At 48.5% G+C, this 27,500-nt stretch overlaps 3 protein-coding genes across 3 annotated transcripts in view; all 3 read right to left on the reverse strand.

Annotated features, from left to right (window-relative positions):
- LOC135826149 (uncharacterized) overlaps positions 1–1,527 on the reverse strand; it is a 14,192-nt gene extending 12,665 nt beyond the window's left edge. The window contains exon 1 of the mRNA XM_065338789.1: positions 1,320–1,527. Within this exon, the coding sequence (XP_065194861.1) occupies positions 1,320–1,404 (85 nt within the window). The 5' untranslated portion in view covers positions 1,405–1,527. The remainder of the gene's footprint in view (positions 1–1,319) is intronic.
- Positions 1–27,500, reverse strand: part of LOC135825908 (fibrillin-1-like) — a 289,285-nt gene that overhangs the window by 125,907 nt on the left and 135,878 nt on the right. The window lies entirely within an intron of this gene.
- LOC135825938 (multiple C2 and transmembrane domain-containing protein 1-like) lies at positions 14,661–27,440 on the reverse strand. Its single transcript, XM_065338579.1, has 9 exons — positions 27,189–27,440; positions 23,632–23,731; positions 23,137–23,239; positions 21,068–21,142; positions 20,578–20,697; positions 19,060–19,197; positions 18,403–18,435; positions 15,748–15,857; positions 14,661–15,292 (listed from the first exon to the last, which is right to left on the reverse strand). The coding sequence occupies exons 5-9, from the start codon at positions 20,668–20,670 to the stop codon at positions 15,262–15,264; spliced, it is 405 nt and encodes a 134-aa protein (XP_065194651.1). The 5' UTR covers positions 20,671–20,697; positions 21,068–21,142; positions 23,137–23,239; positions 23,632–23,731; positions 27,189–27,440; the 3' UTR covers positions 14,661–15,261.

Here is a 27,500-nt window from a genome sequence, read left to right on the forward strand (position 1 = left end):
TCCGTTCGTGTCATGCTTTTATACGCGACACTAAGTAGGTTGTCGCAAAGATGGGCACACTTGTATTTAGCTGCCGCCGCTAGTCGAGACTGCTCGGTCCGGTCACTGAGGACAGGGGTGCGGCAGCACATGCCAGAAAGACCGGCTTGGAAGAACTAAGGAGGCTTGCAAGTCGATTTCTCCGATTTCGCTCAAATTTTGCAGGTAGGTCTCCTTTGGGGGTGTAGATCGACTGTGCTAAAGCCTTGAGGAAGAATATGAAGGAGAGCGTGAAACTGGCATACCCCTCCGTAATGACCCAACAAAACAGATGTCTGGGTCTGGGTTTACAAACAAGCCATGGTGCAGCGTACACAAACAAACTATGAGTAAAATGCCTTCAAACCAACTTGTCTCACGTTAGAAGAGCTCCAAGGGCAGCACAACTTAGCCATGCCAGCATTCAAGAAGACGGGGTCAGCAGCCCGTTTTCGTTCCGTTTCGTTCTCGTCTAAACGGCAAAAACGTTTTACTAGTATGAGCCTTGTACTCAAAACATGCCGCCGCCAGCCTGCGCCAGGCCAACTTTTTGCACGTGACCATTGCGCGCCGAAAAAAGTGTTGCAGTGTACACGATTTTCGTTTTTGTGTAAACAGCAAAAACGTTTCGAAAACTATTGAAAAATGTTTTTCAATCGTTGTCGTGTAAATGAGGCCTAAGTCTTCGGGGGCGGACTACAGAAGACGATCCGAGTCGGAGGGTCGAGATCCTTATGCTCGCCATCCTACAGCAATGCGGATAGATATCTCGAAGGATAAAATCGAAAAATTTGGAGTCGTAGATCACGGTGGTGTACGTCGGCGCTACAGATGTGAGTTTGATCAAACCGAAGCTCGATCGCGATGACATCGCTTCTTTCCTCACCCAGAGCTTGTCAGAATCCTAGCTCCTTCAGGTTCCACCTCAGCCTATCGACAGTCTATTGGCTAGCTTGCAGGATTCAATTAAACCCATCAATTTAAAATCACTTTTTTTTCTTTTCTTTTTCTCCTTCGCCATTGGCTGAGAGGTAAACTACACACAAACAAATCGACTTGATCGTGAAGGCTTGCACAAATATGCGCATGCGCATATGCCACCTTCATGAAACAAACAATCTCTTTCCGACAGAACAAGGGCCTTCAGTACAGTGGGGTTCCGCCCTAACTCTGATCATCACACATACAAATGCAAAAAGGAGATCTTCCGATAGACCTTAGGGCTTAGGGAGTACTGAAATAGAGTTTATCGCTATTTTTAAGGTGTTCTCCCTTGGTCAGGATGTACAAGGAAAACTCACCGGGATTCCAGCACTTGACATCCGTCTTGGCCGTAGTGCCGCTCAGTGCTAAAGCCAGCACAATGATGATCGGTATTATCGTCATGCCGCCTGTCTTACAGTCAGCCAGTAGTAGGGGAACAAGCTGGGATTGGCTAGTATTAAAGAAAGATCAACTTCAACCTCGCAATGCAACGTCACTTTGAAATGGCAATCGTCTGGCAAGAAAGAAGGGTTCTTGATGCCCTTGCATCTGGTTATATACGAAAGCGCCCCGTCTCTCCCATCCGCCCCTCCCTGACTTCTTGTCAGGGACGTGATTGATTGTATCCTCGTATGACTCTGTCGCAGTCTGTGATGCCGTACTGCACTGCGGACGCGTGCTCGACCCCTTTGGAAATGTACGCCACAGTGCCCACCCTCCTGACCAGGGATCGCACAAACCCTGCGTTTTGTTAGTTCGTCTCCTGGCTCTTGACCTTTGCCTTTGGTCGGTGTACGAGATGCACGAACAGTTTTCGTAGGGTGAGTACTTTTTCATGTAGCACTGAATGCGGCAAGTAGGACTCGCCCATCCGCCCCTCCCCACCTGAAGCGTCGAGGAGGTAGGGGCGCTCTGGCGGGATTTTACCGTAGTACTACTTCTTTTTTTTTTAATCAGGCACCCATTTTGATAGTCCAGGGGATAGCTAGCCCACGCCTTGTAAAAAGAATAAACAGAAAAAGAAAAGAAAAACTCCCTGGTTCTAACCTAAGTAGACAATCATAGAGGTCTGGCAGGACTTTACGTAGACAATCGAATATTAATCATAGAGGGCTGGCCGGGCTTTACGGCTGAATCAAGGCCGAGTGCGTAGATTCTACGGCCAAGGGCGCAGGCCAAGGCGCGTAGCGCCGAGGCCTGCGCCCGCAGCTTGTGAGTTTCAGCTCCGTCCGCTTCTCATGGATGGGATGATCCTTGGTCCATGACCTTTCGCTTCCTCAAAATTATCAGAAAGGTTCGGCAACTCGTCAACTCCTTTTTTAGTACATGTAGAACAGAAAGTGGAAAACTGATGGCGATGTTTGCCACTTATTTCAGCTTGCTTCTTAGCAGATAGATGTAGATGGGTGCATGCTCTTTCGCTTATTCACAACTATCGTAAAATGTCTTCTCCACTCACGACAACAAGAACTTGAGTTGAAAACTGACCACGATGTGTCGACACTTTTCATGTTGCCGTTTTTGGACAGGCTGTTTTCAGGTACCGTATACCATGTACCATGTACCAGAGCATGTTCACAGTCGAATGTGAGATGTGAACTGAGCTGACAACGAAAAACTGCCACAGACCCCTGCAGAGCTAGGCTGACAGAGTACGGGGTGCCATTGACGACGGGCTTTATTGCTACCGTATTTTTCCGTATCCATTGACCACGGGCTTTATCGGCTCATCAAGGCCACCGCGGGAACGTCGCTCATTGGCTACAACCATAGTAGTAGTAGTAGTAGTAGTATTTATTATTTTACTAGGGCAATCCCCACAGACTGTGAGTCTTTTTACAGGGTACCCTAGGTAAGTGCGTGAAATAGAGCTGAATGAAGAAAGCCGTAAGTGCGTGAAATAGAGTAAAGAAAAAAGAAAACGGTGGCTGCATACTGTGCCATTATGTGTTGCAAAAGAGGCTGCGAAGAGTACTGTTGAACATTGCAAAGGAGGCTGCCTGGCGGCATGCTGCTGGAAGCGAATTCCACCTGTCAGCAGCCAGGTAAGGCAAAGCATAGAAACGGTACGGTAAAAATCTGAAGCCGCGGTAAAGGCACCCCCCACCGCTTTGGAGTCACGTCGAAGGAAGGCAATCACCCCTCCCGCTGCCCTGCGCACAGCTACAGGAGGATAAATAAATTAAAATTAAAATTCAATATCGAACACGAATAAAATTTAAAAAAATATATATTTAAAGAGTCGGCGTGGAGAAAGCAATTTTATTAGTGCAATTAGGAGTATAATAGATGCAGACATGGCCAGACAACAACGAGTTCATGGAATTTTTAAGGATTTTTATGTTATTCAAAATCGATTTTCGTGTTCCGCTCATCAGTGAATAGTATCGGAACTGAGGGTACTGTGTACAAAAATAGAACATTTTATAACAGCATAATTAAAAGTGTGAACAAAAAAGGAAGTGCTACAGCATTACATAATAGGTGTCAAACATAGTGCTAACATATATAACTGAGTGCAGGCACAAAGCATGAGGTGATACAGTGCAACATGACACAACATTTACATCTGATAACCAGCTACGAGAACAACTTTAGCGCGACTACATGCTTCTTTTGTTTACAAAGAACAGGATTATGCACACGAATACATACAGCTTCCAGAACCTTCAACTGCTTAACATAACTTGCGCGGCACAAAACAGAAAAGTGAGAATCATCGTACACAGTTATATAATGTTAGCACTATGTTTGACACCTATTATGTAATGCTGTAGCACTTCCTTTTTGTTCACACTTTTAATTATGCTGTTATAAAATGTTCTTTTTTGTACACAGTACCCTCAGTTCCGATACTATTCACTGATGAGCGGAACACGAAAATCGATTTTGAATAACATAAAAATCCTTAAAAATTCCATGAACTCGTTGTTGTCTGGCCATGTCTGCATCTATTATACTCCTAATTGCACTAATATAAATATATATGTAAAAAAATAAACAATATCGAACACGGAATTAATTCCGGAACTATCTACTCAACCAACTCATAATGCAATACCCGCACACTGTGTCAGTGATGGAACTCCGCTACCCGATCAACATGCATCGTACAGTGCCTCGTTGTCTTCAGGAAATCATGAGGCCCCCGTGGACATGCATGATGAAGGAATTTAGGACGTGTATGTCCGAACCAGGCAGGCACAGTGGGTTGGTCAAAGACCATGATTGAGATACGAGAGGTACCTGGTTCAAGTCCTGCCTGGGAGCGGTTTTTTCCAGCCGTGCTGCTACCCACAGTCAACTGGGAACTTGTGGCCAGGCACAAGGGGTACATGGATGCAGCTAATGGGCAGTGCTGCCAAATAATTTTCGCCCAAAATCGGACACCCTTCACCGCCAAGGTTGGCCACATGGTGCGAATTTTTCTCCTCGGCAATTGTTTTACAGAAAATTCAAAATATCGCCTAAAACACCATGAAAATTCGCTTCGTTGCCATGGTAACCCCTGAGTTGTCATGAATTTTGTAATGATGAGTGTGGTCGCACACTGACTCTGTACAGACTGTCAGTGTACATGCCATCCAGCCTGATCCAGGCATGTTACATGTTACTTTGCACTTCCACAGCCAAGCGCTAGCCTTTTTAGAAGCAAATGTACAGTGATGTGTGCCTTCAGTTGCGCTGAAAAGTGAAAGTACAGGACTTCTGCATAGGAAAGTAAATGATCTCCGACATTTTGGCTGTTTTTCGGACGTTTCCCTTTTCGGACCGGTTTTCGGAAGAGCCTTCAAAAATCGGACACTGTCCGAAAAATCGGACGGTTTGGCAGCACTGAATGGGGCCGTTCTCGGCACTTGTGCAAGTGGTTGTGAGACTTATCCACTCACCCCCACCGTTAGGCGCTGCGTCTGCCGCTAGGATTTACCGGGTGTTAGCGGCCGTCGTGAGTTCCCTTCGGGAACGGACACGATAATTTTAATTTATGTCCGAGTTGTGACAGCTCTGAAGGCAAGACTTGGTGATCTGGAGCGGGAAAGGACGGACCTTGCCGCCACGGTACGGTTTTTGACAGACGACGCCAGCAATACAGCAGTGCAAGGCGGACCAGTTGGTGCACCATTGACCTCTGACGCGGCAAATGCAGGACCGGTACGCGGTACGCGGTAGTTCAACTCGAACCATACAACCTCTCCGACATCATTCCAGAGGAGGTTGAGAGGTCCAACCGTAGATCTACTACCAGCGTCATAGTACGAGGACTGCCTGCATCATGGAATGAAACCCTGCATTGCAGTACTCTGTTCAAATGTTCGACCTCTGACCTGCTGGAAGTCGAACGTTTGCGCCCACGCGCTACTGAACATGGATTCGCAGCCTTTCGATTGGTCGAATCCGGATCCGGATCCTTCGGATTTGGATCCGGTCAACCCACCTCGGGGAGCAGGGTTGACCGGATCCAACGGATCCAAATGTGACCTTTGTGCGTATATGGCGGGTAAAACTCGTTTTTGTACACATTGTGGTACGCACACGTGGATCGAGATAGAGCTTGCTGACTTTTTGTACAACTGGCGCGGTGAGTACGACTTTTTATTACTTCGTCCACATGGCAACAGTCAAGGCTCAAAAAAGTGTCCAGTTGACTCTGAACAAGAGTACATGAAAACCAGAGTGTGCAGCTCGCATGGGTTGCTAGCTGTCACGGCGAAATTCCGTGATTACATCATTTTAGTGATGTAGTGCGTACAAGCAGGATTCAAGCAGGTCTCTTTCTGCACAACTGCAGCTCAGTTGTACGCACTACGCCACTTCCCGCCTCAGATCTGGGCCAAATATGATGTAATCACGGAATTTCGCCGGCGCCGTGACAGACACCCATAGCAGAAAAGGCCCCAAGCTGCACACTCTGGTTTTCATGTACTCTTGCTCTGAAGGATCCGACGGATCTGAGATCTGGATCCCGATCCTTACCAATCGAACATGCCCTAAGCCGGCGACTCCGTGACCTGTAGTCGAGGGGTACCTCAAGGCTCTGTCCTGGGCCCCGTTCTTTTCACAATCTACACAAGACACGTAACAGACGTCACACCAACTCACACATCTAACATACTCTACGCCGACGATATAGGACTCTACACATCGAGCAGCTGCATCAACACGATACAGGACCGACTATCAGAGAGCTTCGATGCGGTTAAATCACACCTCACGGAACTGGGCCTCCTACTGAACCCCGACAAAACTCAACTATTAATCGTTCGCCGGAAGACAACCCCATTTCCACCTACCTTCACTGTCATCTGTGGTAACTTCCCAGTATCCCCTTCCCAGTGTGTCCGTTACCTTGGAGTGCTAGTCGACCAGCACCTTGCCTTCAAGGAGCAGGTCGGGAAAGTTGTTGCTGACGTCAACCGTAAGCTGGCCGCATTCCGCAGAATACGACATCACATCACCACCCAGGCACAACGTTCCTTTTACCTAAGCATTATCCAATCCACCATGGAGTACGCCAGCAACTGCTACGTTCACACGATATCAGCAACCCTATACAACACACTCATTCGATGCTTCAAACGTAGCCTCAGGATAACATTTGGCTACCCACCATGCCACCCAACCGCCACCATTTGTCAACGCCACAAAATTATTCCTGTCGCCATCCGTTATAACCTAAAGATATTTTGCCTTGTCTATAAATGTGTGCATGGCCGCCGCAGCCCTCTACTTGCCGAGCTTTTTGTACTTAGATCAAATAGCAACCATACCAATGCCTTGACCAGGGGACAGTCCGCCCTGGCTTTAGCCCTGCCTAATGCTTCGTCACGGTACGGTTTCTATGCTTTGCCTTACCTGGCTGCTGACAGGTGGAATTCGCTTCCAGCAGCATGCCGCCAGGCAGCCTCCTTTGCAATGTTCAACAGTACTCTTCGCAGCCTCTTTTGCAACACATAATGGCACAGTATGCAGCCACCGTTTTCTTTTTTCTTTACTCTATTTCACGCACTTACGGCTTTCTTCATTCAGCTCTATTTCACGCACTTACCTAGGGTACCCTGTAAAAAGACTCACAGTCTGTGGGGATTGCCCTAGTAAAATAATAAATACTACTACTACTACTACTAAGTCTGAGTTTCGAGACGCTCTGTGTTTGCGCTATGGCTGGGTGCCGGAGCGTTTACCATCATTCTGCGTTTGTGGCAATGCGCGCTTCGACGTCTCCCACGCGTTATCCTGCCCGACCGGTCGATTTCCGTCTTTAAGACACAATGAAATCCGTGACGTCACCGCCGACCTCATTCGCCAGGTGGCTCACTCGGTATCCGTGGAACTTCCACTGCAACCGTTCTCTGGTGAGCAGTTCAGCCTCCGATCTGCGTCCTTAGAGGACAATGCTCGCCTCGACATCGCTGCCATTGGGCTATGGGGTGGCCGGTTCGAATGCACAATGTTGATATACGGGTTTTCAACCCCTATGCTGCTTCGAATCATGCTGCCTCAATCCCCGCTGTGTATGCTCGCCATGAACGTGAGAAGAGGAGGAGATATGAGGAGAGGACTCGGGAAGTCGAGAGGGCCTCCTTCGTGCCTGTAGTCATGTCGGCTAGTGGTGGTGCTGGGAAAGTCGCCACAGTTTTGTACAAGCGCTTGGCTGCTCTTATCTCTGAAAAGAGAAACGACCAGTATTCTGCCACCATGGCATGGATTCGCACTCGACTGTGCTTTGCGCTGGTGAGGTCGAGCATCATGTTTTTGCGTGGTGCCAGATCGTCCAAGTCCCGCTACCTCCAGCGAGATCCGGTTGCGGTAGTCGTTGCAGAGGCATGCCTGTGGCCTGAGGCATCTGACTAGCTTAATTAAACACACACAGACATTTTAAAAAGCTGCTTGGACTGAATTTCACTTGTTTTATTAGTGTATTATAGTTACCGTGCAGTACTGTGCATGCTAGCTACATAATTGTAACTATTTTTGGTTTTGCCCGGCTTTTCTACATCAAAAAACGAAAAAAAGAAGTAATAACGAGACACTACGTGTACGATCCTGTACATATATCTACCACGTGAACGTCTAGACCTGACTTGTGAAAAAAAACCTTTTTTTTGCTCTTGCATGACTAGCTAGCTAGCTGGATGAATTAAATTAATTATTTGTGTGTGTTCGGGTTTAATAATAATAATAATAATATCTTTATTAGGATGACCCAGAGGCTTGTCGCCTATCAAGGGGTTCACCGCTTTGAAGGATGTACATGTGAACGTATGAGCTAAAGTGAAAGTAGTGAAAAGTTGTGCAGCGTGAATGCGTTGGGGAGCACACGGGGGGGGGGGGGGGGGGGGGGGGTTATGTACATGGCGTAGGCATACCGGAGAGCGAAGCACTATGTTTGCAAGTGAGTTTGCGAAGCTCATTCTTGAAAACAATAATGGATGGTTCTGCAGTTAGTCTTGGTGGGAGGCAGTTCCATAAGAGGGAGGTTTGGAAGAGAAACAACGATTTTGATGTGGTCTTTGCTTTAGGGAGAATAATTTTGTTAGGGCGTCTCGCACTCTGTGTGATATTGAAATGGAATGAAGCTAGGCAACGTCGATACTTGAAAATAAATTTGTGCATGGTAACCAAGCTTAAAAACTGCCTGCGGTAAAGAAGGGATTCAATGTTAGCTTTTTTATTAAGATTCTGCTTGGGTGTATTAAAGTCGATTTGGATTTTGCGTTTCCTAAGGTAGGATCTTGCAAACCTGGCCTGGACTCTATCCAGCTCAGTCAAGTCGCTTGAACGAAGACGAAAGGACCACACTACGACGCTATACTCAATCACAGGTCTAACATAGCACTTGTAGAGGAGCATCATGGCCTGCGGTGTAAGACGATGTGCCATGTGACAAAGTAGGCTTACTCTCTGCTTGAATTTGCGACTGATGTCAAGGTAGTGTTGACGGAAGTTTAGGTCTGCACTGAAGCGAACTCCCAGATGTTTGAGGATGTCAATACTGGGAAGAGGTAGATCCTCCATAGTGTAGGTGGCAGATGTTGGTGCTGGTGATGATGCTGCCACTGGCTTATAACGGAAGCTTAAAACAGAAGTTTTTGAGGGCGAAAACTCTCCGCCTCTTTCCCTGGCCCAGTTTTGACATGCATGAATGTCCGCTTGGATACCAGGACTTGACAGAGAGCCTTTGTACGGCAAAAGTAGAGTGACATCATCCGCAAACAAGAAGGTGTGCGAATGATGTATGGCTTCTGGTAGGTCATTAATGTAGATCACGAACAGTAGAGGAGACAGATGCGATCCCTGGGGAACACCACAGTTGGTGACTTTGGGCACTGACATGCATGACTCAATCTTCACGGCTATGCTTCGATCCGGCAAATAACTCTTAGTCCAGGCAGTGACTTTATGGTCCGAGAAGTTGCTGACTTGACGGAGGAGAGTTGAGTGGCTTACTCTGTCAAATGCCTTGCAGAAATCTAGGGAGACCAGGTCGAAGTTCAGACGCTCATCAATGTGGTCGGCCATTTGCTGGGTAAGTATAATAAGCTGGTCTGTCGCAGACTTCTCCTTCACGTACGCGTATTGTTGACTGCATATCTTCTGTTTTATTGTTAGGTGAGCCTGGAGTTGTTTCGCTACTATTTTTTCAAAGAGTTTTGCTATACAGGGGAGGAGGGATATTGGGCGGTAGTTCGTAGGGTGAGTTGGGCAGCCTTTCTCCTTGTACACTGGGATAATCGTGGCCATCTTCCAAGCGGAAGGGAACTCGCCTTGCTCAAGACTGTAGTTGAATAGTTTAGCCAGAGGTACACACAGGATGTCTGCACAGCGGCTGAGGACGGCATTTGATAGGTAACTGTCAGCAGATGATTTGTGCACAGACAATGTTCTTGCAGCTTCATAGACATCTGTGGATTTGATTTTTGTGAACGAAAATGGCTCTTGGTCATCAATGGTGCTGGATGATGGACAACGACTTGGTTGCTGATTTGGGGAATCTGCGGTGCATTGCTTCCTGAAGAATTCACAAAGGATTTCAGCTTTGGCTTTGCTAGATGTGTGGGTGCCGTCATCATCCGCGAGAAGTTGTATTCCACGCGGCTTACTGCCAATGTTGCATATCTTCTTTGCTCTTTTCCACCACGAGTAGCCGCCTGCTCTGCCTTTGCTTAGCCTCGATGTCCCCAGTGTAGACAAATACGAGTCTCGAGCTTTCCGTATGGTGTTGCGGTACTCATTTCTGCAGAGAATGTATGCTGCTTTAAGCGTCGGATTGTGTAGGTCTCGGCGGTGAAGTTTGTACAGGCGTGAGACTCGTTGACGGTTTTTTCTATGCGAGGAAGTGAACCAAGGCTGTGTATTCACACGGAAGGTTTTGTTAGTCACGAGGGTGGACCGTGCGATGGCTTGATCTAACGATGAGCACAGTGCCATGCATCTGTAGTCAATGTGCACGTCCTCCCCAAGTATACACTCTTCCAAGTGCATAGTACTGAGTATTGTGCGCAACTTGTTGAAATTGATTGTTCGTTTCTCTGTGGTGTTCTCCCTAGTCTGACCCTTGGTTGCTCCTGATACTGAGCGATAGATTGCAGACAGTGCTGACCAGGATGCGGAGCATATGACAGGGCAGTGGTCCGTCAGTGGCATCCCCACAATGCAATTGTCAAAGACATCAGGTGCATTTGATAATACCAAATCTAGTGATGGATTCGAATGGCTGGACGGTCGAGTGCCACAATTTTTTGACACCAGACTCAAGCCAAGATCATTGAAAACAGAATTTAGCGCACGACCGTCTGTATTTGTTCTATCGTTCGTGTTCCACTCCTCATTTCGGGCATTGAAGTCGCCTGTAACCACTAGTGGGCTGTTGTCCACCACCTCAGACAAAACCGAGAATGCATGCTTGAAAGAGGAGGTGTGATGACGTGGTGGCCGGTACATGCATGAAATAATGATACCATTGACTTGAAGTGTGATCATTTCTGATGACTGGTGCTCTAGGTCCGTGCGACGGCGTGCTGAGAGATGTGACGCACTCAGTATGGCAACTCCTCCACCTCCCAGTGTGTTCCAACTTACTTGAACACTGTCCCTGTCCCGTCGGTGAAGCTCGAACTCTGGAACTGATACTATTTCGTCGGGTGTAGTGCTATTTAGCCATGTTTCCGTCAAGCAGAGGACATCGATGTGGTGCTGCTCAATCAAGTCGATGAGTTGAACTAATGTTGACTGCATGCTGCGACAGTTCAGAGTGCATATGACGAAAGAGCCTGAATGCATGGTGCTATTCTGCAAACTAATGTTGTGGTGGAGTGGTGTAGTATGTACATGGGAAATAGAACAAGAAGAAGAAGAGGAGGGGTGCTCATCACATGCATTCATATGGGAGAAGTGAGTAAAATTATTAATGTGAGTAGTATATACATTGACAGCGGGATCACTTGCCTTTGCCACTGGGCCAGCGCTGTCCTATGCGTTGCCGTCTTGTAGGAGCTGGGCGATACGCTCATCCGGCAAAGGCACTCCTCCTTGGACTATCTTGTCGTACGGCAGCGAGCAGGTCACACCTTTCTTTCGCAGCGTCCGAAAAAGGGGAACAACAGCCTTTCTCGCCGCCTGTTGGTGCGGGGTCAGGTCGTGACCCACATACAACGGCCTGTCGAGGAAGGTCAGTTTGAACCGGTGCCGGAAAACTGCGTCCTTTATCGATATCGACGTACGGATGCGTACTGGTCGGGGGCGAGTTTCACTGTCGGTGGTGGTTGCCTTTTTGCCGATCCTCTCGATCGTGGTGTCTTCGGGAAGAGAAACACCAGCTTCTGACATCACATTCCTGCATGTTGTGGGCACTGCACTCACAGACTCAGGCAACCCGAACAAGATGATGCTATTGGATCGAGACATAACATCATGTTGCTCTTGCAACAGGGCTTGCACTTCCGCCCGTTTCACGAAATGTGTTGTTCCAGTCGCGGACTGATCATTTGCATTGGACGTGACATCATTGATCTTCGCTTTAGTGACGGCGGCAGCGTCACTAAGAGAACCGATTTTCTCGGAAAGCACTACTAGTTCTTGTCGAATCCGTTTTATGTCTGTTTCGGTATGGACTTTCACTGATCCGACATCCTCCATGCATTGCCTGATTTTCAACTCATTCTGCTTCGTGCCTTTCTCTAGGCTCTCAACTTTTTGTTTGACATTCGTCAAATCGAGCGTAATGGCTGCAATCTTCAAGGAAACATCATCGAGAGTGCCCTTCATGCTCTGTTGCCCGGCGAGAAGTTCTCTTAACAGGCTTTCAGAGGTGCTTACCGGTGCTGCGGGCGGGGTGTCCGGTATCATGGTGACGGCGTCACAGGACGCGTCATCATCCATTAAGTCCGTGTCTCCTCGTCTTGACTTTTTCTTTTTGGCCAGGCTCTCAGTGCTGCTGCTCCCTATCAGACTGCTGCTACTGGCTGAACCAGACTGATTAACTTTGCGTTTCCTACCCAGGCTGATACCTGGTAGGGGGAAAACCTTCGACAGAGCAGAGCTCATTTTTCAACATCCGCCTCTTAAGCACCCAACAACAGCGTTTCATGGCTATGTGTATGGGGATACAATGTATTCCGATATAGAAGTCTGATAGCTTACGGGACCTTATCATGTTTCAACCCGGAATATTTGAGACAGAAAACGGTTCCGTTTTCGATAAGCACTTTAGGGAGGTTCTGCTATACGTGAAACGTAGAGAAATCACGTAGAGAGCAGGTGTCTGGGTTAGAGTCTACGGCTTCGCGTGTTTTGGCTCCAGATTTCTACGCGGAGATGGGGTTCTCTACGTTGTGGCACACGCAGAGAAAATGCGTACGGATTTGCTGGGTATCGATCAACTTTTTTTTTTTTTTTTTTTTTTTTGTGACCAAAGAGAATGATTTTATTTCTTGCGCATGCGTTTCTAGAATGACGTAATACTTTTAGTAGAAATCATACATAATCCTTCTTGATGAATGCATGATGAAAAAAGAGAAAAATAATAAGGCACCCATTTTTATAGTCCAGGGGATGGCCCACGCCTGGTAAAAAGAATAAACAGAGAAAAGAAAAAAGACAGTTCAATTGCACACTGATCACTAAAGAAGAAGATGAGTCCGTCTATGAGGAAAGCCGAGCCTCAACCACCTCCAGACCAATATTGTCTGGGTTGAGATGGATGCGTGCCCTAGGACGTCTTGAACCGCGCAGGCACAGGATAGAGGCTCTGACGAGAGGTATCAATCAACTGCATGCAGAAAACTGCCAAATATGGAAGGGGAAATTCCCAGTACACATTCCACGTGACTTCTCTAGGTGAAACGTAGAGCAGAACAGCATTTCTTTACGTTACGGGAACGCAAAGAAAGTTCGCGTGATTCTTTGCGTCGCGTTCCCAAAACGTAGAGCAGAACCTCCCTTTTATCACGTGACTGTCACTCAAGCTCCCTGCACTGAAAGAACAAGCAACAGTCTACACTCTAGCTCTATAGAGCCATGGCAAGGCTCAGGCCTGAACATTAGCTGCATGGCAGCATACGAAAAATAAGTTCTAGTATAGTTCCCGGGATCCCACAGGCTGCGAGGCTGCACCGCATCATCCGTGCGCATACACAAATGCACATGATCGCGCTCACACCAGCGCAGCATGCTTCGAGCAGACATAATCATAGGGACATAACACAGCACACGATCATCAGACTCTGGTTTGATTAAAATCCATGGATCATTAAAATAATGATGTTTTTAAAAACGGGTACGGCTTGCCTTGGAACTACCTACTATTAAGAAGCGCATGCATACAAGGCGATATTGAGCCTTGACAAGTCACGCAAAGCCATTGCAGACCAGTACACCTACAGTACGCGTGCACGTATACTCGGCGAATACTCTGCACAGGCGTCAGCGGAACCACTCTGCATCTCTGAGCGGCGTACATGCACCAGCAACAATATGAAAATCACGGAGTCGATTCAACGGGCGAAAAGCCGCAAGGGGAAACGTCCCAGAAAGCATCTCCCAGTGCCGACAAACACAGGCAGCAGAGAACATGGAAATGCTCAGCGAAAATACACAAAAATTGCCAAGCAGCCATGACAAGTCAATGGCCGAAAGGCTGGGTTAGGAAAACGAGTCAAAAACTGGGACTGTGCTTAGAAAAGCGAATTGAAAACTGAAAATGTGGTTAGGAAAACGAGTCGAAACTGAAAACACTTTTTTTATAATAGGACGGTGAGTAGAGAGTTGGAAATACGTTTACGCAGCTAAAGCGCGTGATTGATTCACTGTACGGAGCAGGGAAACACCATTCATCAAAACGCCATTCATCAAAAAAATTGCGAAGACTCGCAGCATGGATAAAAATGACACTGTGCGGGGTTGGGGGGGGGGGGGGGTATCGTGCAAAATACGGTAAAAGCAAGACGGGTAGGCAGCAAGACACTGATGCGACCCAGCGCATGGCAAGTAGTACAAGACATGTTGATAACAAACTACAAATTGTAGCAGCCCAGAACCTACTCAGAAACACACACGTGCACACACGCGCGCGCACACCCAACCACACAGTGTACATTGTACATAAACAGCGGCTTCACTAATACATGTTGCACACGGATCGGCGACAGAATCAAGCTCAAGGGACTGGACAAGACTCTTGATTGCCAGTACGGTTGACGCTATTTACCAAACATACGGTGGGCCAGAGACAGATATCAACAGGTTTGGAATAGCAGCGAGCAGGCAGACGCAATGTAAAGCGCAGCGACGGCATGCTGATTCCTAACGAGAGCAAGCATGCACTCTTGCATAGTCCGGCGTGCAGAGATAGAGACGCCTGCACGGTGGAGGCGCTGGGGTCTCCTTTTTCTCAGCACACTGACAAAGGGATTGTGTACGTGGCACTGGTCATGCTATCATCTAGGCCAGTTCTCACAGGCACCGTCCGACATGCCGGCACATTACCAACACCACCGAATACCCGCTGGTAGTATCTGTTACACCGCCGTGGATGAGTGGAACACCAAGTGACTGCACTTCACTGTACATAGGTGCACCACGCACGGCATGTACAGGTACCGGGCAGGATTGGGGCCCAGCTCGCCAGCTCCCTCAGCAGCAACAACAGCAACCGCTGCAGTAGGTGGGCAGGCTGCATGGACATGACTGCTACTGCAGTTGATGGAAGAGAATGCTTGGATAAACGCTTCTTCTTTTTCTTCTGAGACTTTTGCTGCGTGTTCACCGCAGCTGTGACAACAAATCGCTCCACCTGAAGAATACAGATGGGAGAGAGAGAGAGAGAGACCGAGACAGAGAGAGACCAATAATTCAAATTACAATCCAAATATTTTGAAGTAGAAATTCGGATGCGTGAGACTCGGCTAGACTGCTTTTCCGCATCTGCATCCGCATACCACCACCCTCAAGGATCAAGGAGTTGGATGCAAAGAATACATAAAAATTAATGATTCCACTTACGATCATCATGAGAAAGGAGACGAAATAGACACGTGACAACTCACGAATAACGGCGCAATCTTCAGACCAAGTGATCATTTTAAGACATATTTTCACCGTCACGAACAATGACAACTCGCGAAAAACGACACTTTTCCCACCCACGATCCAGGGTTGACTGAAGCTCTGGCGCTGGCGAAAAGCTCGACAACCAAACTAGTCAGCAGAACATTTATCGAACACACGGTGCCCGAGACTCCAGCTTACTTTTTCACCCGTTCTCCCAAACCAGCAACCATATCCAAGTTGTTCTGCACCGTCAGACATATGTTATACAGATCTTGTAAGCGCTGCCGCAGACCTTTCTTGTCCTGAATCTGAAAAATTGGAATGTGCATGCGTGCACGTGGTGAGAACAACGGATGTGATAACACACACACACACACACACACACACACACACACACATATATATGTACACACACGTACACACACGCAAAGCCACGCACACACGTACAGACACAGCCAAGCAGACGTACGGACAACTCACAGAGAACAAACAGACAGAAGTACGCGGCAAATGAGCCATCTCGGAAAAGTACTACCGGTATTTTCAAAGTCCTACGGCACAGCGTACAGCAACAGCCGCGCTAGCAGCAGCAACAGCACCAGCTGCAGCAGCAACAGCACCAGCAGCAACAGCACCAGCAGCATTAGCAGCAGCAACGGCAGCACTAACAGCAGCGTTAGCAGCAGCAGCAGCATTAGCAGCAGCAATGTCAAAAGCTGCAAAAGGACGAGAAAGCAGCTTGGAGCAAGCCCAGCAACAGTAGTGAGCACAGAGCAACACTGGAAATACGTAGTCATGAGTCGACGTTGTGTAGAGCAGAGCAGACGAACGCCACAGTGACATGCAAATATCCATAGATACATGCAGATTGCACACGGCCACGGGACCAGCATACAGCCATGCAACATGCAGCCATGCAATATGCAGCCATGGGACATGGGATATGCAGCCATGGGACATGCAGCCATGCAACATGCAGCCATGGGACATGTTCGCATACAGGTATGCACAAGCCGGTGGAGGGCGGGCATGCAATAGGGCTTGAAAGTGCTACGTCACTCCATAGCAATGGCATAGCAACAATTTGAAAAATTCGAAAACTGGATCCACCTGGATCCAGTTTTTGTATGGATCCAAGCACATTTCAAGCGGTCTCACTCACAGCAAGGTGATGTTGCCAGTGAAACTGACTGATTTGGCTAGTGGGGGCGGGGTGACAACTGGTGGCGAAGTAAAAGTTGCACCTGCATACGACATGAGTGGGTTGCTATGCACCCACATACTGAGGCAATAGCAAAGTCACACCTTAGTGGATCCAAAATAGAAATCTGATGTCAATTTACTACTCCCAGGCCGTTTTTGACGTCATCACTTTCAAGCCCTATATATGCATCAGACGGATATGGGCACGTGAACACACGCACGCGTACAGAGGAATCGTCCGGTAGATAACGGATAGCCGAGGAAGGTACATTCCAACAGACAGACAGACAAACAAGCAAACGTGCATGGCAGAGTACAACAAGCAAGCAAACAATATGCCACCGACATGAAATCACCCATTCACAACACATCACTGACATGGAATCACCACCAACACGGAATCACCCATTCATAATACATCACCGACATGAAATCACCCATTCACCATTCACACCTTTCTGGCTGTGCACTCCACGCAACTGCAGACATTTGCACACCCCACTCCTCACACCATTACGCGGACTTCTGTACACACATGAAAGCGGCGATTCTTTTTATTATAATTTTTTATCCGCCTTCTCGCGTCGAAATCACAAAGCAAGGTTGACAGAGGCTATGCAACCCCCCAACCCCACTCCACCGCTCGCACCATTACGCAGACTTGTGTTCATACGTAAGAGAGGCTACCGGGGTGTGTACCGCAGCTCCTGCAAGCTCAGTGACTGACAATGTAGCAATTATCATAGTCCCCAACAGCCTCACTCAGAAAAACCAAACTACAGCAAAACCTGCCAATGTGACCACTCGGATAAGGCGACCACCTGTCCTGGAAGACCACTGAAACCAGGATTAATTTAGGGGATGCTATCATTCCAGTCAAATGACCCTGGATAAGGAGACGATCTGGTTACAGAGACCACGTTTTGAAGGTCCCTTGAGCGGTCGTCTTAGACAGGTTGCACTCACTGTACTCCAACGACACTCAGCTACATTACTGTCGGGTGGCAAAGAACAGCATGGCCGGGTGGGGATCAGCGGCGTAACCTAGGCCATTCTGAATTTTCTCGTGCTGCAGTCTACGTGCATTTGTGTCACCGTGTATATATTCGTATGCTGTGCTTGGTGAACTCCCAGTCTGTTCATTCTTTGGTGCCTGACAGACCCAGTACTGTAGACATGCAGACAACAGAAGCTACAGAAAGGCAAGTAGCAACCAGTAACGCACATGAGCATGTAATGTCAGTGTAATATCAGCGAGTGTGTAATGTCAGTGTACTAATATCAGCGAGTGTGTACTGTCAGTGTAACACACGTGAGCATGTAGAGTCTACTGTCAGTGTAATATCAGCGAGCGTGTACTGTCAGTGACCAGTGACACATGAGCATGACGCACTGTCGTGGACATGGAAATCCCGTCGAAGGACGCGGGGCCGGCGCCCTTATATAGCTTAGTGTGCACGGAACGTCGTTGCATGCACAGTGCGCATGTTGGTCACACGCGTACTCACGGCTGCATGGCCAGCGCTAGCGCCGCACTGGGGCCGCTTGACCTCCAACAACCGGATGTCCATGTCCACGACAGTAACATGATGTACAGGTAAGAGTGTAAACCAGGCAAGATAGCAGCTGCACAGCCAACTAACTACTTACAACATGATCCTCGTCGTCATCACTAGATACAGCCTGTATATGCACACATGGACACATGCACACATGGACACAGAAAACAGATTTAGATCACAATGACTCCTACATAACATACCAGACAACACCCCTATAAGAATAACTCATGGTGTAAGAGCACAAGAAAGGATGCAAGAAGACCTAGTAGAGGATGAATAATTCATTGTAACTCCCATCTCTGAATACACTCCCAAGACAGGTGATCTTCAAGACAGGTTGAATCCCAAGACAGATTGACTCCCAAGATTGGTCTGACTTTACACCATTCCACAAAGAGTAAATAGCCTCCCAAGAGTGTGCAACTCTGCATATGAGGTCTCCGACGGCGAAACTCACATCACGTCTCAAGTATGTTTCGTACTATGTACAAACGAAGGATAGCGTGCGCGCAAGCCGAATATCTGCCATGATCATGCTGGTGATTTGCATACGCGCAGTGAGTTTCTGTCAGAGAGTGCTTTTTTTATTACTCCGCTGCTCGCTAAAAACAACCCAGAAACGTACAACTGCGACACTACACCACGTGATGTGAGTTTTCGCCGTCGGCGTACCCCATAGAAAGGGTATCAGCACCATCAGGGCTTGCACACTCTTGGGGGTTTATGTGTTCTTGATTGCACTTACATCTTCCGAGGACACTTGATAGGGACTGGTCTGGTTGGTAGCTCCAACATTGTTACGGAAGTATTGCACCATGAAGACTGACAGCAAGAAGGCGAAAACCACCCACAAGTCGAACGTCAACACCACGGCCACGAAAATCTGAACGTGAACAGTACAGACATACACACACACGCACGTCAGCAGACACGTGTACGAGTGCACGTCAACACATGCATGTATGAATGCACGTGAGCACGCACACAAGAGACGGAAACAGAAGGTGTAAAAATAAGATGACTACAAAGCTGTGTTCACGCGTGTACGCCTGAAACCACACGTTTGTGTGTATTTCGCTGGCTTCTAGGGTGTCATGCAGATAGAAATGGAAATGGAAATACAGTGTAACCTGTGTCTAGCAACCACCCTTGGCTTGGGGCCAGAGAAAGCGGTCTTTAGTGACAGGTGGTCCTTAGTCAGAGGGTTGCACCGCACAACCATATAATATTATGGAATGTGAGGCCGGCCGTGCCTGGCAAAGTGGTCTGTAGTACCAGGCTGGTTGCTAGTCACGGTGGTCTGTAGTACCAGGCTGGTTGCTAGTCACGGTGGTCTGTAGTACCAGGCTGGTCGCTAGTCACGGTGATCTGTAGTACCAGGCTGGTTGCTAGTCACGGTGGTCTGTAGTACCAGGCTGGTCGCTAGTCACGGTGGTCTGTAGTACCAGGCTGGTTGCTAGTCACGGTGGTCTGTAGTACCAGGCTGGTTGCTAGTCACGGTGGTCTGTAGTACCAGGCTGGTCGCTAGTCACGGTGGTCTGTAGTACCAGGCTGGTTGCTAGTCACAGTGGTCTGTAGTACCAGGCTGGTCGCTAGTCACGGTGGTCTGTAGTACCAGGCTGGTCGCTAGTCACGGTGGTCTGTAGTACCAGGCTGGTTGCTAGTCACAGTGGTCTGTAGTACCAGGCTGGTCGCTAGTCACGGTGGTCTGTAGTACCAGGCTGGTTGCTAGTCACAGTGGTCTGTAGTACCAGGCTGGTCGCTAGTCACGGTGGTCTGTAGTACCAGGCTGGTCGCTAGTCACGGTGGTCTTTACTGTATCAGCATACAAATCAGACTTGCGTACACTAAGCTGTTGACTAGATGTACACTGACGTAACGTAATGTGTTTATGGCAATGGCGGTGGTATGACTGTGACTGCCTGCATACACACCAGACTTGCGTACACTGAGCTGGGGAGTGGATTTACACTGACGACGGCCGTTCATGCCAATACCAAAACTACGCATATCGTAATCTTGAACCGTACTGCAGCCATGCAGACGTGATGTATGGCTTCGAAGCACCGAGCATAGAATACTAAGTCTGTCTTTCAATACGTTCAGTGCACTGCGCTGCACGTGACCTTTGCTGCTATGAGACCAGCAGCTCCCCCGAGACTTTTTCACTCTCCCCCCCCCCCCCCCCACACACACACGTCACAATTCATCATCCGCGCCGCTGCATGCACACACAGGGACACTGTTGCTGCCAGGCACATACCAGGAAGGCGGAGGACGTCTGCAGCTTGTGCTTCCAGAGGAAGAGGGAGTTAATGAACTCCACAAACGCACTGACTGTGCGTACGAGGGACATGACACGCGTGATGTTGGCACTCAACACCTGTTGTGATCACAACATCACCAGGGAGGGGGAAGGGGGAGGGGAGAGAACACAGCAAAGAAGAAAAAGAACAGGCAACACACAGGCATTGCCAGTAGTCAAACCAAATCTACAAAGAGAAGCGAGCTGAGAAAATGCAAGAGAATGCAATTCAGCAAAAACAACAATACACACAGACACACACACACACACACACGCATCTAGAGAGATTTTGAGATTACGTAACCATACGAGATGCTTTGCATGCTGTGGCAAAAGAGTGGCACAAGCACGCATGCAGACACACGCACACACACACACACACGGCTCTGGGCAAGGAAATTTGGGCACAAGTAAACAGCAAAGCAAGTCAGTGACAGTTGCTACCTACCTGTCGACTAAACTTCTCGCTCTCCTCGATGTATTTCTTCCCCGACGGATTGAACGTACGGATGCTAGCGCGAATCTAGTCAACAGAACAGAGAACAGGTACAGAGAAGAGAGAAGAGAGAACAGGAACAGAAAGTTTCACTCGACAGGACAACAAACAGTAAGACAATAAGCGGCAGGACAATACGTAGCAGGACATGCAGTAGGAAAACAAGAAGCAGGACAGCAAGCAGTAGGACAAGTAGCAACACAACAATCAGTGAGACAACAAGTAGCAGGACAGCAAGCAATAGAAAGTAGCGTCAGGGGTACTCTAGCATATTATCGCCGCAGGAAAATGCCCATTGCAGTCGAATGCAGGCTGAGGGCTAGTCAGCAGTAACTGTCTGCCTCTGGTATCATTTGTCTGCGTGATATCATAAGTTTGCATTGGCAGTAGTAGTCACTGTCATAATAGGGACCTTTCGCACCACGCATACGGATACGAAACGAATGCTGATTCGTCACCTGGGTTCGAGGATTCGTCAGAGTCCCTGCGGAGAACTCGTTTTCATGAATGGAAGCCTCTTCATTCGTGGCGCGCTCCGAATCCGTCAGGTACACATTTATTTGGATAGGTACACATGTTTTGCAAGGTACACATTGTTCCGTTGATTCCAGCACCGTATAGCCTCTTGTACGGGCAAGAACAAAGTAATACAGCTGTCTTTGTGGTACACTCTCACAACACCAACACACAGAAGTCTCTGCTGAGAACACGGTGGCTCGGCAATGGCGAAGTGACCAGCGGGGTGAAGGATGCTCGCAGCTCCTCTGCGGCCGCCTTAAAGGCCTTGTACTTTCTCTTCTTGGAAGAGGCAGCACTGTTGGATACGGCGTTCCAAGAGAGGTTCGAGCGGACGTACGTTGATCCCATGATCCATGGACGTGTGCGTGTAAAAACCCGTACGCCAAGCTACCGGCCGTATTCGTAGTTGCCATGCACATTTGCGTGACGACTTGCAAAACCTGAAATCTGTTTTCAACGAAACGATTACGAGCCGAATCAAACTTTCGTTTCGCATTCGTTTCGCATTCGCTACGAAACGAATGCGAAACGAAAGTTTGATTCGGCTCGTAATCGTTTCGTTGAAAACAGACTTCAGGTTTCGCAAGTCGTCATGCAAATGTGCATGGCAACTACGAATACGGCCGCGGGCGCCGGTACCTTGGCGTACGGGTTTTTACACGCACACGTGCATGGATCATGGAATCAAGGGAAATATGTGTACCTTGCAAAACATGTGTACCTATCCAAATAAATGTGTACCTGACGGATTAGGAGCGTTCCACGAATGAAGAGGCTTCCATTCGTGAAAACGAGTTCTCCGCAGGGACTCTGACGAATCCTCGAACCCAGGTGACGAATCAGCATTCGTTTCGTATCCGTACGCGTGGTGCGAAAGGTCCCTAATAACAAGCCCTGGTTAGATTTGAATGCATTGAGTTCTTTATCCATTGTTGTTTTCACATTTTGCTGATTGCAATAAAAACTGTTGTGCCGAGTACGAAAGTAGCAGTACGAAAGTAGCAGTACGAAAGTAGCAGTACGAAAGTAGCAGTACGAAAGTAGCAGTAGGAGGGTAGCAGTAGGAGGGTAGCAGTAGGAGGGTAGCAGTAGGAGGGTAGCAGTAGGAGGGTAGCAGTAGGAGGGTAGCAGGACAAAAGTAACAACAACAAGCAGTAGGACGACGCACAGCAGGATAACACGCAGTAGGGAAACGAGTAGCAGGACAAAACACAGTAGAAAACAAGCAGCAGGACAACGAGTAGGAGGACACCAAGCGGTAGGACAACGAGTAGGAGGACACCAAGCGGTAGGACAACGAGTAGGAGGACACCAAGCGGTAGGACAACGAGTAGGAGGACACCAAGCGGTAGGACAACGAGTAGGAGGACACCAAGCGGTAGGACAACGAGTAGGAGGACACCAAGCGGTAGGACAACGAGTAGGAGGACAAGCGGTAGGACAAGCAGTTGGTAGGACAAGAAGCAGTAGGATAACGCGCAGTAGAAAGACTGAGAGCTCACCGGGTTGTAGATGAGGTCAATCAGTCAGTTCCAGTTGACCCTTATAAATGGTGCGCAGCTTGGTGTCCTTCAGGGTGTACCAACGCGTCTCACCAGGTATGATCTGAGCACACAGCACAGCCACCATGGTCAAATAACAGTGACAACACCATACAGCACAGCAGCCATGGTCAAATAACATCACACAGCACAGCAACACAGAGTGAGCTAGGGGTAGTCCCAGAAAGGTTTATTCATGCCTTCATAAAGGTTTATTCATGCCTTCATCAAGCCAACATAGCAAACTCTTCTGCCCTCCTCCTAGCCCCAACCTCCTAAAAGCAAATGCTTCATGAGGTTCGAACCCCTCCTCCTGACAAAAAGTCAAAAACCCAAATAGTCAGAACAAGAACAGCAGCAGCAGCAGCGCAGCCACCACCACCAGCAACACCAGTCACAGCAGCACCACCACCAGCACAACAAGCAGCAGCAACAGCATGAACAAGAGCATCGTACCGATGGCAGAGGTATCTTGATACGTCCAAGAAACTCTGACTTGTCACGATCTTCATCTGACACAGTGATGTCAAGCTGAGAGTGGATGTCTTTAACTTTCCTGAGAGAGAGAGAGAGAGAGAGAGAGAGAAAGAGAAAAGAGAGAGAGAAAGAGAGAGGGAGAGAGAGAACGTGTGTGTTTGCATGTGTGTGTGTGTGTGTGCGTGTACGTGTGTGAGAGAGAAATAGGATTACGGACAACAGTTTTTTTTCTCTCCTTGCGTATTTTGTATCTGCATGTTATTACCCTTTCCGTGAGTCGCTCGGGAGTAATGTATGAGTCGTGTATGGCTAAACCCGTATTTCCCCACTTTACCCATATGACTGTCTGTTGTGAACTGTGATTGGCTAATTATGCTAATGTTTCTAGAATTTCGTCGGCGACCGGTTTTCGTAGATTGCTAAAACACGGCTGCCGGTTGCCGGACTTTTGTTCCCTTGCTTTCTTCTTTCTTGTTGTCTTTCTACTCGCTTTGCATTCCAAGTGTGTATAATATTTCTTTCCTAATAACTACTGGTAAACTACGACGTGAGTGTTTAACTGGAGTGAGTGTGATTGCCTCCGGGGCCAGCTATTACATTGGTGGCAGCGGTGAACTGTTTGTGTGTATTTTCGTAGTGTTCGGTTACCGTAGTTAGTGCATTTACCCGTCGAGATGGCACAGCCTCAGGCACCAGCAGCAGCAGCAGCAGCTCCGGCCCGACCGGCGGGTTTGGGACGCCCAGTAGTACTACCACTGGAGTTCACCAGAACCAGCAGCGATGACTGGTTGACGTTCTTGGGCCAATTTTACGTCGCCTGTCAGGCAAACGGCGTTTCATGTTTACCAGACGTTCCGGGCCCAACATCCGAATGATACATACGATGAGCTGTGCGATCGCCTCACTGCCTACTTCAACCCTCCGCAGCATCGCCCGTCGTTCGAGGCTGAGTTTCGGGCAAGAACAAAGAAAACGACCGAGAGCCGCGTCTGCGTTGCAGAAATTGGCGTCAAGGGCCTACCCAGGCCAGGAAAGTACTGACCTCTTCCAGCGTTTACTGGTTAATCAGTTTATCGATGGCCTCCCTTCTCCAGAGCTTCGCCTTCATGTTCGAAGTGCCAGCCCGAATAATTTGGCCCAAGCTGTGCAAAGGGCTCTGGAAATGGCGGCCATATTTGACGCAGAGCAGCGTCGGTCGAACGGTGCCGCGATCGCGGGTGCGTCGCCGATACCTGCGGCCATATTCGCTGTCCGCGGGTCAAGCACTGCACTCCCGCCTGCTCCAGCAACTTCCATGACTTCCACTATCGGTATGACATCAGCCTCAGGTGGTAATTATGTTCATGATCAGATGTTTGTGTTGGACAAGGTTTTACAAAGGCTAGATTCAATTTCGCTTTCTTTGAGCTCTCAATCTCCAGGTAGTTTTCTTCCATCAGCACACGCGAGCGGCAGCCGTGGTTGGAGCGACAGTTCTCAGAGTGCACAGCAGGTGCGCCGTTGTTTCAACTGTGGCCAGACGGGGCATCTGGTGCGCGCCTGTCCAAACTACCCAGCAGGCGCGTGCACCGTATGAGTTTTTTTTCTTTTTTCGGGCAATCTTGCACAAGGAAAAGCGCGCCTACCGTTATCGTGCATACCGTAAAATCCCGCCAGAGCGCCCCTACCTCCTCGACGCTTCAGATGGGGAGGGGCGGATTGGCGAGTCCTACTTGCCGCATTCAGTGCTACATGAAAAAGTACTCACCCTACGAAAACTGTTCGTGCATCTCGTACACCGACCAAAGGTCAAGAGCCAGGAGTCGTACAGACCCGACAAAACTCAGGGTTTGCATGGTTTGTGCGATCCCTGGTCAAGATGGTGGGCACTGTTGCGTACATTTCCAAAGGGGTTGAGCACGCGTCTGCAGTGCAGTACGGCATCACAGACTGCGACAGAGTCATACGAGGATACAATCAATCACGGCCTGACAAGAAGTCAGGGAGGGGCGGATGGGAGAGACGGGGCGCTCTGGCGGGATTTTACGGTACATGTACGTGTCGATCGATGGACAGTTTACAGTACAGTGACTATGTCCTTATTTCGAAGTGAGAGAGAGTTGCTTTGCATGCAGGTCAAAATACATTATTCTGTCTGTCTTCAGTGGAGAGTAGCCACAGAAAGATCGATATCTAGCTATGGTCCGCTCCTAGATTGGCGATAACGTTGAAGAAATCCGTTTTGTCTCGAAATTTGAGTCAAGCACTCGCGATGCAAGTCAGTCCAAGGATATGATTGACGATATCTCCTTCCTAACTGTTGACTAAAATCAAGATCTCCACAGCCTTTCGTTCTCACTCATGTGCGCAGCAGAGATGTTTGTCAAAAACGTTGTCGACTGGAAGACGTAAAAATGTGCGTCCATGATCCACTTGCGCTGCTTCAGAACGAAGCGCTGCTCCGGCCGTGGCTCAAGGACGCGGCCGCGCGGGGCTTCGCTTTTCTTCCGCGAGTTTCCATCGAAGCAAGGTCCATAACTCTTTATTGAAATCATGTGGAACATTGCCAATACATGCTGAAAACTTCGTCATAAGAACAGAAAGAAAGATACGTCGACTGTAACTTGTAATCAGTGTTTTAATGACACAAACAAGCCTGGAGTGGACTAGTGAAGTACCTGTTATAGACTGTAGTGTAGCCCGGACGGCTATGCCTATCCAACTTTTACGACATACATGTATATGAGTACATTGACTTTTGCACCCTCTTTGCAAATAAGTGCTGGTATGTAAAACGTAACCCGTTTTATCCTGCTACCGGTTGTACATGTGCATGTACCAACATTTCCATGTAACATCGTCCCCTCCCTTCATTCCTCATTAGGACATTACCGTCTTATTTCTGTCCTTTCTACCCCTGGACCTGGTTCCCTCTCAGACGCGTTTGTGCCGGCATGATAGCGGTCGGAGGAGCCCCACATCTGATCAGCACCAGTGTTCATTGGTGCCCTGCACCCCTGATCTTGAGCCCCCCCCCCCCCCCCCCTCCTCCTCCCGAGCCCTCACCGTTATCTCCGGTGGGATGTACGGGGGATGCGCATATGCGCATGTGCACAATTTTTTTTCCAAACCAATAGACAAATACATAATTATACATTGGGTCTCCAGAAAAAATTACCAACTCTTAACCCCCCTTTCAAGACTTGGTGCACGCCACTGACCCAGAGGGTGCACGGAGACGAAATGGCCCACAACGACGATCGCAGGGAAACTAGCTGGGGCTGGCCCTGCTCGGCAAGAGTCAGTCCCTCCAGCTAGTTTACCCTAGCTGAGCAGGTCTGAAAACACCAACAAAATCAGCGAAGCGCTTGCCAAAGAAAAAAGGTGCGGAACTGCTTACCCTATCCCGCTGGAAGGTCGTTACAGTGTACTTGAAAAATGCTAGCTTGCCTTCATCGCCTGCCACCTGGAGGCATGCCGCATGGATCGCTTGAAAACGAAGTATGATTGGGGGGGGGGGGGCGCTTAAGTACAGGTTTACCAAAATATGTACTTACTAAGATCCGCCATGATAGCTTGGTGTCCGCGGCTCTTGGAAAGCGCGGCTCGTCTACTTCTCGATGCCAGTCGGCGAAACCAGCAAATCGGGGAGAGCAGTTTCTTCCATAAATAAAGGCCAAGATGGTGTTTGCGATTCTAAATTTCTACTCGGCGTCAAAGCACAACATTGAACTCATCATCTTCCATTGCTGCAATGGCAAAGGACCGAAGACAGGCCTCGAGAAAGGCCAAAACAATTGCCAAATTTCTCCCCCAATCTTCACCAATAGTCAATACAGTTTTGTGCAGACTTTTTCCCGCGGGATCGG

Source organism: Sycon ciliatum, chromosome 10 (genome assembly GCF_964019385.1).
Source record: "Sycon ciliatum chromosome 10, ocSycCili1.1, whole genome shotgun sequence".
In the NCBI taxonomy this organism is placed as follows: Eukaryota; Metazoa; Porifera; class Calcarea; order Leucosolenida; family Sycettidae; genus Sycon; species Sycon ciliatum.

Coding starts and splice junctions, on each gene's coding strand:
- LOC135825938 (XM_065338579.1), bottom strand. CDS start 20,670: ATGTCCCTCGTACGCACAGTCAGTGCGTTTGTGGAGTTCATTAACTCC. Junction 15,858..18,402: donor ATGACGACGAGGATCATGTT/GTAAGTAGTTAG, acceptor CCAATTTTTCAG/ATTCAGGACAAGAAAGGTCT. Junction 15,293..15,747: donor TTGGGAGAACGGGTGAAAAA/GTAAGCTGGAGT, acceptor TGTATTCTTCAG/GTGGAGCGATTTGTTGTCAC.